General features: G+C 42.1%; 1 protein-coding gene across 1 annotated transcript in view; it reads left to right on the forward strand.

Moving 5' to 3' along the window:
- rims2b (regulating synaptic membrane exocytosis 2b) overlaps positions 1 to 6,151 on the forward strand; it is a 171,960-nt gene extending 165,809 nt beyond the window's left edge. The window contains exons 40-44 of the mRNA XM_079878271.1: positions 2,006 to 2,147; positions 2,327 to 2,439; positions 3,896 to 3,997; positions 4,109 to 4,248; positions 4,842 to 6,151. Of these exons, the coding sequence (XP_079734397.1) occupies positions 2,006 to 2,147; positions 2,327 to 2,439; positions 3,896 to 3,997; positions 4,109 to 4,248; positions 4,842 to 5,048 (704 nt within the window). The 3' untranslated portion in view covers positions 5,049 to 6,151. The remainder of the gene's footprint in view (positions 1 to 2,005; positions 2,148 to 2,326; positions 2,440 to 3,895; positions 3,998 to 4,108; positions 4,249 to 4,841) is intronic.
- Positions 6,152 to 15,017: the final 8,866 nt, after the last annotated feature.

Raw genomic sequence — 15,017 nt, forward strand, 5'->3', positions numbered from 1 at the left:
CTCCAGTCTTAGTGTCACATGATACTTCGGGAATGATTCTAATATGCTGATTTGCTGCTCAAGAAACATTTCTTCTTTTTATCAGTTGAAAAAAGTTGCTTTTTGTAGAAAACGTGATGGAATTTTTATTATTCTTTGATATAGAAAGTTCAAAAGAACAACATTAATTTGAAATAGTTTTTTGTAACAATGTAAAAGTCTTTACTGTTACTTTGCGAATAAAAGTATTCATTTCTTTCAAAACAAGAATATCTTACTGGGTAGACTAATAACAAATGTGTGTCCTTAGTCTCAGAAGTGATGTTAAATCAGGTACCCAATCTTATTAGTTTGAGAAAGTGTTTTCCATCATCGGCAAGGTACCACAGGCATCATCTGCATTTTAAGGTACAGTAGATTGACTTCATGTCTTCGTCCATCTGTTGTTTCTGTTCACTCTGCTGTACAGCTGCGTGCACAATACAATGCGACATAAAAAGCAGTGATGTATCATTTCAGTGGAAAATGTAGCTTGTTGTTGGAAAAGCTGCATGAGAACAGCTGTTTGTGTAGTGACTGATGAAGCTGCAGTCAGAAGGCAAGTCATGTGCGTGTTTTTGTGTTCAGTCATATCTCTAGGCAGAGCTCTGTCTCCTGGAGAAGCGTTTTAGGGGTCTCTTAGATTCTGTGCCTCTGATTGGCCACATCCTCTGTGAAACACGTGCACATGCTACCGTCTCCCCCTCCCACCCCTTTAGATGAGAAGTAGCGCGCTGCAGAGGAGACAGTCAGACAGTCATCCTCACCGCATATCAACCTGAGAACTAATAAGACTCGCAGCTGCTATCGAACACAATCCTGCCAAACTTGTTTCTACAAAACCGTCTGACGGCATCAGCTATACACATCTGCTACCCTTCTTCAGTGTCCTTAGAGGTGTTTGAGGGTGCCGAGTGGTAAAATGGGCAGACAAGGGCAGGATGGCAGCGCCGCTGTCACCGGCATGCGGATACAGCGTTCACAGAGCCGGCTCAGCCTGTCTGCCTCCTTTGAGGCACTGGCTATCTATTTCCCCTGCATGAACTCCTTTGAAGAGGCAGACGGAGGTAAGAATGAAGTTACATATCAGGTGTGCTTCAGTGTCTTGTGTTTTTAAAAGCTTTATTTGTCAGCGCAAAATTTGTTTGTGAAGGGTGTTTTTTTGTTTTTGGCCATCGGAAAGCCAGAGAGACGTATATGAGTGATGTATGTTTGTGTCGATGGATGGATGGATGGATGTGTAAAAGCTGACTGGGGGACACAGGATGTCCTGCTGCTCAGAGTGGCAGACTGACGCCCCCTGCTGATCATAACATGTTTTTGTTTTTTTTGTATCTCATTCAATAGTATCTCATTTTTTTTCTTAAGGGTGAAATGTATTATGTTTTCCGGTGCTAAAAAACTTTCTTCAACCCAGTTTTATGTTGCCTCAAGAGCATGAAAACTGTTGATCTGTGGTTCTTGAAGATTGAATGGTTGAGTTGAAGATTGAGTGGACTTCTGGCTCCACTCTTCTGGCATAAGTTTGGTATGGAGCTCCGAGTTTGCTCAACTAATGGCAAATGCATGTGGGTTGGCAGTGTTCTAGTTCAGACCAGCTCATACAAGTTGGAGTCCAGGCTGAAACCTGAGTAGGTTGAGTTTGAGTAAAGACAGAGACCTGAAAAGGCTCTGAACAATTCAGACAATGTAAATATTCTTTGGGGGGAATGAAGTCTGGTTTCAAGTCAGTGTCATGCAAATAGCGCGCACACAGTTTGCTCCAGTCCAGAGATACACAATAGCTCAAAGCAGATCATATGCATGAGCTGAAGTTCTCATGACTGGGCTCGGTCCAAATCCATGTCAAGACCGAGTCCAAATGCTCATAAGACCAAGACCACAAAACTACTCGAGATGGACTCAAAACGGTGGTGGAACGGGCGGTCATAGTGTCACGCATTTGTCTTAGTTTCTCATCTTCCCTTCCCTTTGTTGTAATTTTCAGAGGAGGGTAAGAAAAAGAAGCCAGTGCGCCTGGCAATCCAGCGGAGTGTGGAGACAGGTTTAGCCGTTGAGATGAAGAGCAGGATGACACGGCAGCCCAGCCGAGAGACCACGGACGATGGTGAAAAGGCAAAACCTGGAAAGTAAGTGCTGTAAAAATCTATTTGAATATGATGGTCCACCACTCCATAAATCACATGATGTCATCACCACCATTGCTGGTTGGCTGGGTTTGCATCATTGATGATATCTTTAAAGAAATGTCTTGCAAGAAGCCTTTAGCACTCAGTTTACTGATTTTCTGTCCATTATCTATTAATAGTCTAATCTTCCCTGGAGTGAAGATCTCATCAGACAGCCAGTTCACTGAGTTTTTGGATGGTCTTGGCCCAGCCCAGCTGGCAGGGAGACAGACATTGGCCACACCTCCAATGGGTTAGTATCATGGGTCTCTACCTTATTCGGTAACACTTCATAATAACTGCACACTATTAATCATTAGTTAAGCATTAGAAAACAGTTAATTCATCATTTATAAAGCATTAATAGACATTAATAAGCAATTTATAAATACAGCTATAAATGCTTTATACTTGATTTAAAAGCATATCTATAATGTGTTTGATAATTGTATTTTCATACTTTATTAATGATCAATTTATCATTTCTAAATGAAGTATTGCATTATTTACACACCAGTTATTTAAGAGTTGTCAGTGGTTCATAAGATCACTTAGAAATTGTAAGTAAATGATTAATAAACTATTTAAATGTACGTTCATATATCTTATTATTCAGACATATAGTAATAGTTACTTAGTGTGTTAATAAATGCTTTATTAACATGTATTTCTACTGTAATTCAGGGTTAATTCAGGGAGTTATAAAGCATTTAATAGTTGTTAGTTAGCTATTTTTGTGAGCTCATCTAAAGTGAGGACTAGTTATGCCTTGTAAAGCATTTACAAAGGAGATTTAAAGGCTGTTAATATTTATATGTTCTATATCACTGTGTTGTGTTTGTTTCCTTTTTCTGTTTAGAATATTAATGAGCTTTTAAATCTCCTGTATAAATGCTTTACAAGGCATAACTAGTCCTCACTTTAGATGAGCTCACAAAAATAGTTAACTGACCACTACTAAATGCTTTATAACTACCTGCATCTACTACATTTACTTACAATTTGTAAGGGATCTTATGAATCATTGACAACACCTAAATAACTGGTTTGTAAATAATGCTATACTTCATTTAGAAATGATAAATTGATCATTAATAAAGTATGACAATACAATTATTAAACACATTATAGATACGCTTTTAAATCAAGAATAAAGCATTTATAGCTGTATTTATATACTGCTTATTAATGTTTATTAATGCTTTATAAATGATGAATTAACTGTTTACTAATAATTAATTAATGATTAATAGTGTGCAGTTATTATAAAGTGTTACCCAAACATTTAGTGTATGCGTACAGCCGAACAATCATAAAAGTTTAATATTTGTTATATAGTGGACATTGGTGAAATAAGGTGGACCAATGTCTACTCTCAAATTACAGCATTTTACAATACATGAGATAAAAATAATTTGACAATTAAGATTAGTTAAATGTGATTTATTGTCAGCCAACAGTTTCGTGAAAACAAAATCCATTCATAAATAAAATAACCAATGAACAGAATAAGAACAATTAACAAAGATAAATAATCATAGGCGGAGCTCCGTAAAAAATAAAGTAAAACCTGAATTATGACAGAACTGTGTTGTGAAATATTCCTTTAATATTCAAAATGATTTGTCCATAGCATTGTAATAACACTGTTACCTTTCATCAAATCATTTTTTGTCTGCTCTAAGAGTTTGGATATGGTTTCTCCACAGGTGACATCCAGATTGGTATGGTACACAGGAAAGAAAGGCTGGATGTTGAAGTTATTCGGGCTCGAGGCCTTGTGGGCAAACCAGGGAACAAACAGACCCCAGGTACACCTCATTACTCAATCTAATTGTGACACAATACCGCTTTTTAATAGTCCTGTTCTTGGACTATTTTGTGAGGTTTATATGTAAATCCCTGCAATCTTCCATTTTCAGCACCTTATGTAAAAGTATATCTGCTGGACAATGGGAAATGCATCAACAAAAAGAAAACGCGGACAGCAAGAAAAACTCTGGATCCTCTTTATCAACAGCAGCTTCAGTTTGAGGAGAACCCTGAGGGGAAGGTTTTACAGGTAACACCATCAGGGCTGCATCTTATTTTCTCACTTTACTAAGTATGAACAACATGTAAGGCAAAAAAGTATGTTAGAGAGTGTGTACTTGAAAGTGTCACGAAAGGCAAATTGTTATGAAAATAATGTCACAAAAAAACGTATTCATCATTTTCATTATGCCAAATATAATTTCTTTCCTAGTGTTTTCTTTTGATTTTGGAATTAAATTTGACCAAGACATGTTTTCACCACATTTATGTTTTATAGTATTTATTAACATTTTAAATTGTTTTTTAGTTATTTTTACATTTCCAGTTTTCATTTGAATTTTAGTTGAATTTTTAGTAAATTTGTTATTTTCATTTTTATTTAGCTTTAATTTATTTTTATTTCAGTTTTAGTCATTTTAATACTTCAAATTATTTTATTTTAGTTACTTGCCAAGTTTCTAATTTTAATTTAACTTTTTCATCTAATATTTATATTTTATTTTATTTCAGCTTTATTTCAAAACACAATTTTGTTTTAAATAGTTTTAGTTTTAGTTCATGATAATGCACCACATCTCCGGAAACTCTTTGACTAATCATGTCTTTCTTTTCTTTCTACAGATTATTGTTTGGGGGGACTATGGACGCATGGACCACAAGTCCTTCATGGGAGCTGCCCAGATCCTGTTAGACGATTTAGAGCTGACCAACATGGTGATTGGCTGGTACAAGCTCTTCCCTCCCACCTCATTGGTGGACCCAACCTTGGCACCTTTAAGTAGTAAACCTCCAGATTCAGGCCTGGACAGTTCCAACGTTCGGTCGTAGCGGCACGAGGAGGTGAGCGGTAGAGAGCGGCGTGAGTAGCTCCAGCACTGACAGAGAGGAGAAGGTCTCGACGGGTCACGTCCTGGTTACACTGCATGCTTGATGTTGTGTCCTCTGAGCCCATGCAACAAGAGGCAAAGAAAAGGCCTGCATCCTTCTGCCAAAAAAATAAATGAAAAGAAACTTGTATGCTGCTGTCGCACGCAGGGAAAGAACGCCACAGGAAGTCTCTCCATTCAGCTGAAGAGATGCAGCCAGGGATTCGGCAGAGTCTGACTCCTAACAGTAGAAAAAGGAAGACACTGTTTTACTCTGGCTGTTTACTCTCTGTTGTATGCAAAGAGATGTCAGTGTTTCTTACCTAGAACTTGATGCGTTGTAGCCATTACCATAAGCCAAGCTGTCAAAAGAAGATCTATGAAGAGAGAAGCATTTGGCTAAAATGGAATAGGAAAGGGTAACCTAGGAGAGGTGACGTTCTTATGGAAATCACCCTACATCAAGCTCGATCTTCAAAGTTCGGTGATGAGGAAATGGATACGGCCAGAGATCCTGTTTGATTCAGGAAACAACACAATTCTGAAAAAATAAACAAAAATAAATAATGGACCTTTTTGTGCTCCGGTATGATGTTCTCTTTGTTGATGTACTGTATGAAATTTATAATTTTTTTTTTTTTTTTTTTTTTTTTTTTGCATGGATGCAAAGTTGTTTAAAAAAAAAAAAATTTATATGGTTATTTTCCTCGAGACTTGCAAAAAAAAAAAGGAAAAAAAAGAAAGAGGAAGAAACTTATTTAAGGATGACCAGATCAGCCATTTTCAACAGTTTGTATTATTTTTAATATGAAATTCTCTAGTGCATGATTTTCAAAGGGACTGAATGCAAAATGATAACGACGTGATTGTCATCCTTTAGAATATTCTTCTGTATTTTTACAGATCTCGGTTACAGGTGTGACCTGGTGAGACTTTGTATCTCATATTATTAAAGGGAAAAAAAGCAAGAGATGGTTGAGGAAAACAATAAATGTACAATGTTTATTTCGATATAAAAACGTAACATGAAAATTGTACATTTCTCCCTTCAAATGCAGCCATAAATGTGTTCATGTGGAGACAGAGCTGTAGATTATCGTATGGGTCTGTCATGATCCCACTGTGTTCCGTTACACTAGAATGGCTCATAATTCAAAGCAAGCATGTTGAAAAGGGTCTGCAACATGGATTGAGCACACCGTCTGAGTAATACAGCATGTTTTGATAGAGACATCTGGGAATTTTTTGCAGTTTTATGTACAGTGCATGTGGACCAGAGGCTCTGTCGTCCCCCCTCCCACCCACCGTTCCAGTGGCGTCCACGGATTCAGGTCGGGGGTTGAGGTTTTGTGGCCGACGGTTCAGACATTCAACGCAACATTCCACCTCTTGGCACTCATCTTATCTTGAAGTTTTGAAAAGAAAAAAGGAAAAGAGAATCAAACAGACAAAAGAAAACTAAAAAACATGGGGGGGGAGGTTGAGAAGAAAATTTATATTTATTCAAGGTTGACTTGAAAAGGTTGCAAGTATATTTTATTTTATTATTGTTATAAAGAAAATGCTATAAAAATGGATCCCATTGGATGGTGCTGTACAAGTCTCTGATCTCAGAGTGGATTGGACAATGTTTATACAAGTTGTGTTATTCAACACAACAGACACTGGTTGTCGAATGAGGAGTGAGTCACAGTTCGTGGAGATGGGAAAATTGCCACACAATATGAATTTTTAATTGTTTCTTGTTTTGAGAGAATAAAATTCATTTACTAATTCCTGGTTTTGTCTGCTATTGTTCCTCAAACCTGCTCACTAACCTTTTAAAACATGTTGTGAAGGCCACAGACATTACAACATGACCTACTACAGCTTAAAATACCAAAACATTTACTTCCATGGATTGCAGGAGTCGCATTTAGGTCAAAATACCAATTTAATCCAAATGCCAATTTCACGAGTTCACAGTTACATACAATTAGAGGGAGTAAAGTTTAATGCGTATTTGGTGTGCTGTCCGGGGGGAGGGCTCCGAGCTCGGATTAGCACTGCGCCGGACTGACGGGCCCCGCGAAAGGGAAGCAGTTGTCATTTGGAACGACCAATTGGCAGAGTTTGCACCTTTCTTGATGGGAGCAGTTTGTGGCAGATCATGGTCGGCAGACCGAGAGGGCTCGTGTAGCTTCGACGGGGGCGGCTTGCGGTCATCGGGCCCTACTCACCAACGGTTGAGTGACAATTCCGATCTATGCTTACGGAAAATTCTCACTGCGTCCGCTGTGAGACCAATGCTCGCTGAACAGAAAGAGAAAACAGGAAAGAGGAAGATGAGTACTTGACCGGGAGATTTTCTCACTGCCTCCGCTGTGAGACCAAATGCTCGCTGGACGGAAGAGAAAACGTAAGAGCTTTACCGGGAAAGTTCTCGCTGCGTCTGCTGTGAGACCAATGCCCGCTGGACAGAAAGAGAAAACAGGAACGAGGAACATGAGTACTTGACCGGGAGATTTTCTCACTGCCTCCGCTGTGAGACCAAATGCTCGCTGGACGGAAGAGAAAACGTAAGGCCTTTACCGGGAAAGTTCTCGCTGCTTCCGCTGTGAGACCAATGCTCGCTGGACAGAAAGAGAAAACAGGAACGAGGAACATGATTACTCGACCGGGAGATTTTCTCATTGCGTCTGCTGTGAGACCAACTGCTCACTGGATGGAAGAGAAAACGTAAGTGCTCTACCGGGAAAGTTCTTGCTGCGTCCGCTGTGAGACCAAATGCTCGCTGGACGAAAGAGGAAAGAGGAACATGATTACTCGACCGGGAGATTTTCTCACTTTCTCACTGTGAGACCAAATGCTCGCTGGACGGAAGAGAAAACGTAAGTGCTCTACCGGGAAAGTTCTCGCTGCATCCGCTGTGAGACCAAATGCTCGCTGGACGAAAGAGAAAACAGGAAAGAGGAAAAAGAGTACTCGACCGGGAGATTTTCTCATTGCGTCTGCTGAGAGACCAAATGCTCGCTGGACGGAAGAGAAAACATAAGTGCTCAACCGGGAAAGTGCTCAACCGGGAAAGTTCTCGCTGTGTCTGCTGTGATACCAAATGCTCGCTGGACAAAAAGAGAAAACAGGAAAGAGGAACATGAGTGCTCGATCAGGAGATTTTCTCACTGCATCCGCTGTGAGACCAAATGCTCGCTGGACGGAAGAGAAAACGTAAGTGCTCTACCGTGAAAGTTCTCGCTGCGTCCGCTGTGAGACCAAATGCTCGCTGGACAAAAGAGGAAACAGGAACGAGGAACATGAGTGCTCGACCGAGAGATTCTCACTGCATCCGCTGTGAGACCAAATGCTCGCTGGACGGAAAGAGAGAGACCCCAGGTGGACGACCCAGGGGGTTTTAATCAATGAGGGTTTGGTGAGCTTTTTTAATGTGGAACTGATTGGTCCTGATATAGCTTTGGAAAGCATCTGAGGACCATCTCCCAAGAGCTTGCATCTGCTGTTGGGAGAGGCCTTTTTGGGCTGCTGAAGTTGCTGCCCCGATACGGAAAGAGTGACTTGAGAAATTATTTGCTGGAATGCCTGTTGGAGAACAGATTTGAGGTGTTTCTGGAACCAAAAGTGTGTCACGGGTTTATTGGATTCGTCTGTGAACAGGGGTTCCAGAGGAGATTAGATGGAGATCTTCTCCATTGTAGATATGCCAGAATGGACTGGTATGGTTGGATTGGCGAAGAGAGGTTAAAAATGTAGATGAAATTACCTTTTTTGGTTTGGTCGGTCTTACTTTGCTTAATCAAATATGAGATTGTTTCACCATCTAGTACTGACAAGTCTGAGATGGTGGGTTGGATTTTTGGGTTGAATTTGGAAGTTAGCATCTAAGAAAACCAAAAAAGGCTAGGATAAACATAGCGTCGAGTGTGAGGGCGGTATTGAGGGGCTGGTAGCCTGTGCGGAGTGCGTGAATACATTTGGTGAGAATGTCTAGTGTTATGGATTGTCTGGCGTCGGGACAGGTGGGCTGGGATTAGGGCTGCACAATTAATCGAATTTCTAATCGCGATTACGATTATGGATCCCACGATTACGTAATCGTTCAAAGCCGCGATAAAAAAAAAAAAAAAAAAAAAAAAAAAAATCCACTCTGCGTGCATTTAGAGAGTGAATGAGAGGCGAATCACAACTACTTCAGAAAACCCGGCACAATAGGAACTACCAGGCAGTGACGTATATGTACGCTGAAATAAAGTCTTTCACCTCAGAAAAACGGACGTTCCTGTCCTGTCAGCCGTTATAGGCTACTGTGCTCGTAGCGCACACTCTTCAATTGCACGCGCAAATGCGGCAGCGCGCGCTGTGTTTAAGTGCAAAGGAAACTACGAGCATGCAACGTTGTTACGTTGTAAATTAGTAAGTCACGAAATAAAAGTAAAATACCAATAAATCACGTTACTGGTACGTCGTGTGTTAGCTGAGAAGGATTTGCATGCAGGGATGATTTTCATTCTATTCGCCAGGAGCAGTTTCCATGTTTCATTAACAGTTCTTGTTAATATTGTGTAGGCCTATTCACCATGGTAACTGTCATTTCAATATTAACCCCAAAATGCCACTTTATTTTCACTTTGTGTTATTTTTTTATATTTTTAAATGACTGTGGTGGCTCATACCAACATTGTATTAACAAAAGCTAGTTTGGGACTGCTATTTAATAGCTTTAGCATAGGCCTAATGTTTATTTATTAGTAGTCTTTACTATTAGTCATATTCTTACAATTTATGTGTATGTTAAGTAAAGGGGGACAGTGTGTGTGTTCACAATTTTTAAGTAAACATGTATAATATGTCTATATATACATTATATATATATATATATATATATATATATATATATATTCAATGTAAATTATGATAATCGTAATTAATAATCGCAATTACAATTTCAAGGGAATAATCGACAATTATGATTTTTGTCATAATCGTGCAGCCCTAGCTGGGATCTTTGAATCCCTTTGATCAGGAGGGAGGTTTGTGAATTGTTTATCTTGGGGGAGGGAGCGCCGTACATCAATTTATGGAAGAATGCCCCTCAAGTAACCTTTGATGGACCCGACTTGTAGGCCCTTAACGCTATTAGGATAGGAAATAAATGAGGTGATTGAAAGAAGAGAAAAATCGGGGAACAGCATGTTATAAGAGACATGGAATGCTTTAAAAAATCTCCAAGCAGTCACGTATGATTGGAGGGTCCTGGGAGAAACTGCTTGGAGGATAGTGTTGAGCGATGCGTCAAGGAGGGTTTTAACAGGTGGGTACGGGAATATCAGTTCCGAATAGGGAGGTACTCTAGTTGGAAATTGATCCGCCTCTGGAGCCAGCATCCTGAATTTCTGAAACAGAAAACGAGACAGGAAGTCAGCGATTTAGTTTTCTGACCCAGGGACGTGTTTAGCAATTATGATGAATTGGTCGCAAGCTGAAATCCAGGTGAGACGCCTTAGGAGTGGCATCAGAGCAGGTGAATGGAAACGGCCTTTGTTAATGCAATGCACTGTTGCGTCGTTGTCGCAATGCACTAAAATGCTACTAGCGGCCCATTCTTTCCCCTACAGAAAATCTGCTACTACGAGAGGGTATGTCCTGGAGATATGTCCTGGAGCTGCGGTGGCCACGGAGACGTGAACCAACGACCTTGAAAAAATCCCCCGAAACCGATTGAGGGGGCGGCATCTGTGAACAGTTGGATATCGGTGGGGGACGAAACAAGATTGTTATAGAAAAAGGATAGGCCGTTCCACTGGTTTAGAAATGTTAACCATAACCTAAGTTCATCGCGACATGCTTAAGTTATGGCAATGAGGTCCTCTAGCGAGTGGACGGAGCATGCGAGTGAGAGGAGATGCGATATGAAGGGGCGGCCCTGCGGAATGATGCGCATTGCGAAGTTTAAATGGCCGAGCAGGGATAGGAGTTCGCATTTTGAACAATTCGATTTTTTAAGGAGAGTAGATGAGACGAGAATTATTCAGTCAATTTTCTCTTTGGGCAGGGATGCTTGGAATTTGATTGAATCCAAATGAATTCCTAGGAACTCGATGGATGTTGCGGGGCCCATGGTTTTTTCCTGTGCAATGGGAATTCCGAGCTCAGAAAAAAAGTTTTGGACTGTGAGGATGTGCATGGCTGGGATGGCATTGGGAGGCGAGATTATAAAAATATCGTCTAGCAGGTGAATGAGGTGGGGAATGGCGTAGTTGTTTGACAAAATCCAGCAAACGGATTCTGATAGCATGTTGAATATTTTAGGGATGCTTTTGCATCCAAAAGTTAAACGCACTGCGAAATAATATTTCCCGAGCCAGCGAACTCCGAATAGGTGCCATGAATCTGGATCGATAGGCATTACTTTTAAAGCAGATGTAATGTAAATTTTGGCAAACCAAGCGCCCCGACCTGCGATTTTGATGTCGTGGTATTTAAGCGAAAATTCGTCGAGAGGGATCAAGCTGTTTATGCATGGGAACGAGGAATTGTGTGGGGCTAACAGGTCGATTATTAGGCGTTTTTTTTTACCAGAGAATTTTCTTGTAGCCACTCCAATGGGGCTTATACGAAACAGATTAAATAGAGGATTGTCAAACGGGCCGATCATGAAGCCTGACTCGACTTCTTTTTTGATCAGATTGTCTACAACTTCAGGTTCTATGAGGGCGGAGTGAAGATTATTACATATGATGCTTTGGGAGAGCGGGCATTCTAGGCCGGGTTTAAAGCCGTTTTTTAGACCTGACTGCAGATAATGAGTAAATTCAGCGTCTGGGTGATGAGCTAGTTCGAAGTGCATGCGCAAAATATTTACAGGAGTCGCCAAATAATTTTTTATTTTTTATTCACAGATTTGTACACTGGACATAAAATGCGGGCATGAGCGCCGCCACAGAATCTATAGATTTGCATGAACCGGCAGCGCCCTCTGTTACATTTATCCGAGTTAAAATGGTTACAGTGCTGTCTGCTTTCGTCAAAAGAGGAGACTTTTCTTTCGAAATCCTGGTTTGCGCTGGTGGTTGCTGCACAAGGCACGTAGCTGGTGGATTTAGAAGTGCTTGTTCCCGGGCAGGGAAGAGAGGAAGGGTTAATCTGTGTGCACGATGCAGTTGAGTGCGCCACTGACCTGCAGACCGCGCAAGAAATGTTTTTGCAGCCTAAAAACACCCTGTTGTGGAGATCTGGGTCAAGTGCGCCCCAGTATGTGCACTGGTTCCACTATGCAACTCGCTTTTGGCTGAAAAAAGTTTATGGTGCATGTAGAAGTGCCCTCCCTCATAGGACAGCGCGAGCTCGGCTATGATTGCTAGATAATCATTCAGTTCGCGCCTGTGGGGGAAAGCTGAACAGATGATTTCGGTGAAATGAGAAAAGGCAATTGAAAATTCAGAAAATGAAAGAACACGGGATGAATGTGTGTTTGAGTTTTTCAGGGTAACAGAGAAATCCACACAATCTATTTGGCAGTCTGGTTCGGCTGCAGGGAGCAGAGAGAGAAGAGAAGAAAGGTCTAAATCCGCACCTGAGAGGATCTGTGCACGGATGCTTTGAGACACTGGTGGTACGGAGCTGCAGGCCACTGGATGTGGGCGGGGTTGTAACCTGTTGGGTAAGACTGTTGAAATGGTTGGGCCTGTGTTGCTAGCGGTGATAGCCTCGTGCTAGTGTCTGCGACGGGAGCTAGAGGCCACTGAAAAGGAAAAGGGTTATGAACAGCGGGAGTATAGAACTGAGAGGCTTTGGGGAGGCCGCTGGGCCCGGTTGCATACGGTGCTGCGGCAGCAGAAGCCGTGGTGGAGAGCTGGGCCTCGTCGAGAGGTGGGAGTGGACCTACAACAGCGGAATCTAGGGCGTGGCCCAGGCTCGCTGAAGGCCTGTTGCTGCGGCTCACGTACAGATCATACAGAATTACCCAGCGCTTGCCTCAATCCTGCTACGGTCCACTTCCCGATAGGTGGGATCATCGGGACGACCGAGCGGTCCGAGGAGGCCGGGAGGAAGATGGAAGTCTTGCCGGGGGTGGCGAAGACTGGCCTCGACGTCTCGGCGAGCGCAGGGCTGTTCAGGCAGGCGTGCGGCCGCGCGAAGAAGCCTGGGGCTCAGGTGCGATGTCCGGCGTAGGAGGAATGGTCCTGGGGCCGGCGTAATACGAAGGCAGATCCCTGGGGATGTTTGTTTCTTCGTCAGATGAAGAACTTTGACGTTGCGACATGGTAGCAGAATGGCGAACCAGATGCTGCTAAACTGCTGCTAAACTGTCAATGGATTGAGGTGAGACTGCTGAATATATATATATATACACCTCTTATCGTTGATTGCTGAGTGCTCTTCACTCGTGTTAATTATCTGAACGTGCTCCTCCCGAACTTTGTTAATAAAACATAATTTAAGTTGAATGTTACACTGAAGATGAGGCACATAGACAATTCCAAAGAAGGGTTCAAATTTGTTACAGTTTGTTTTACAAAGTAATAATTAATGAAATAATATATCTTATCCTTACAATTTGACTTGCCCTGTCACATGCTTTGACAGAGTGTGCTTTTTAATACATTGGATACATGTTTTCCAGGCGCTTAACTTACACTCGACAATTTTATATCCTCATCTGTAAAGGTTCAAAATTAAGTATTTCATTTTTTCATAAAGACACATCCTGACTGTAAGCAAGTTTCCATCAGACTTCACTGAGCGCAAATGCTTCTGTCATCAACGAGATGAAGAGAAATTTTCAATTGAAAAAAAACAAAAAAACATAGGCGAACAAAAATAATTCAGGACTCCAGCAGTGAAGGAAAAGTTGGTTAAAAAAGGTATTGCACGGAATGCAAAAGGATAAAAAAGATGATGGCAAGGAAGGTGACGGGATTAGGGATATCATTTGGAAATTTTCCAATTCCTCCAAGTCCTGATCCTCTGAACATGCCCAGCGCCCAGCATGTTCGAGCTGCAGACTGTGATCCAGGGAATGAGGAGGCTGCTCTTTCTTTGAAAAAATGGGTACCACTGCCTCTTGGTAGAGCAGCAGAACAAAAATAAAAGGAAAGAAAAGGTTCTCCACCGCCATCCCTGGGACGTTTCAAAACCTTCTTGGGGGTTCTTAGTGCTCGCATGATGAGCAGGCTATGTTGCTTTCCTGTGGGAAGCTCAGCGCTGTGGCCGGGCTATAGGCTTGGGCTGCGGTGGAGCTGGTGTGGCAACCGCAGGTGGATGCCCTCTGTGGCCTGTAAATGGAATCATGCTGAGGCAAGATGTGTTTAATTGCCTCTGTCTGCTGCTTGACTGCCGTGAACTGCTTGGTTGTCGAAGAGGCTAACTTGCGAGATGGGGGCGTCATGAAAGCAGACTTTGTCAACCTCCCTCATCTATTCAAGGTTGACCCAGAGATGGTGCCCCTGGACCACCATGGTGGACATCGCCTGGCCGAGAGCCTGCACCGTGCATCAATCCAGGCTCAGAACTACCCTTGTGCAGCTCTTTTAGAGCTTTGCCCTGATGGACCTGCAGGATGGCCATGGCATGCAGGGCAGAGGCGGCCTGTCCAGCAGCACTGTAAGCTTTCGCTGTTAGAGACAAATTGAACTTACAGGCCCTGGTCGGGAGTCAGGGACAGTGCCGGTGTTTTGCGGGCATAAATGCAACGCAATCGCACATTACATCTGTGACCCCCTGGCCGTCCCACCATTGAGGGTAGTCACTCCAGCCCAATGTTCGTGAAACTCTGCATCAGACTCAGACTGAGCTACGGCACCTTCGATGCTGCAAACGACAGTTCATCCTCTTCTCGAGCCTCGATATAGAAATTACGTTTTCCTACCAGGATGAGAGGTATCGACCACACCCAGAAACACAAAGGAGGAAAGGCATCTTTAAAAAGACGCTCTGT

Source organism: Squalius cephalus (assembly GCF_949319135.1).
Source record: "Squalius cephalus genome assembly, chromosome: 8".
In the NCBI taxonomy this organism is placed as follows: Eukaryota; Metazoa; Chordata; class Actinopteri; order Cypriniformes; family Leuciscidae; genus Squalius; species Squalius cephalus.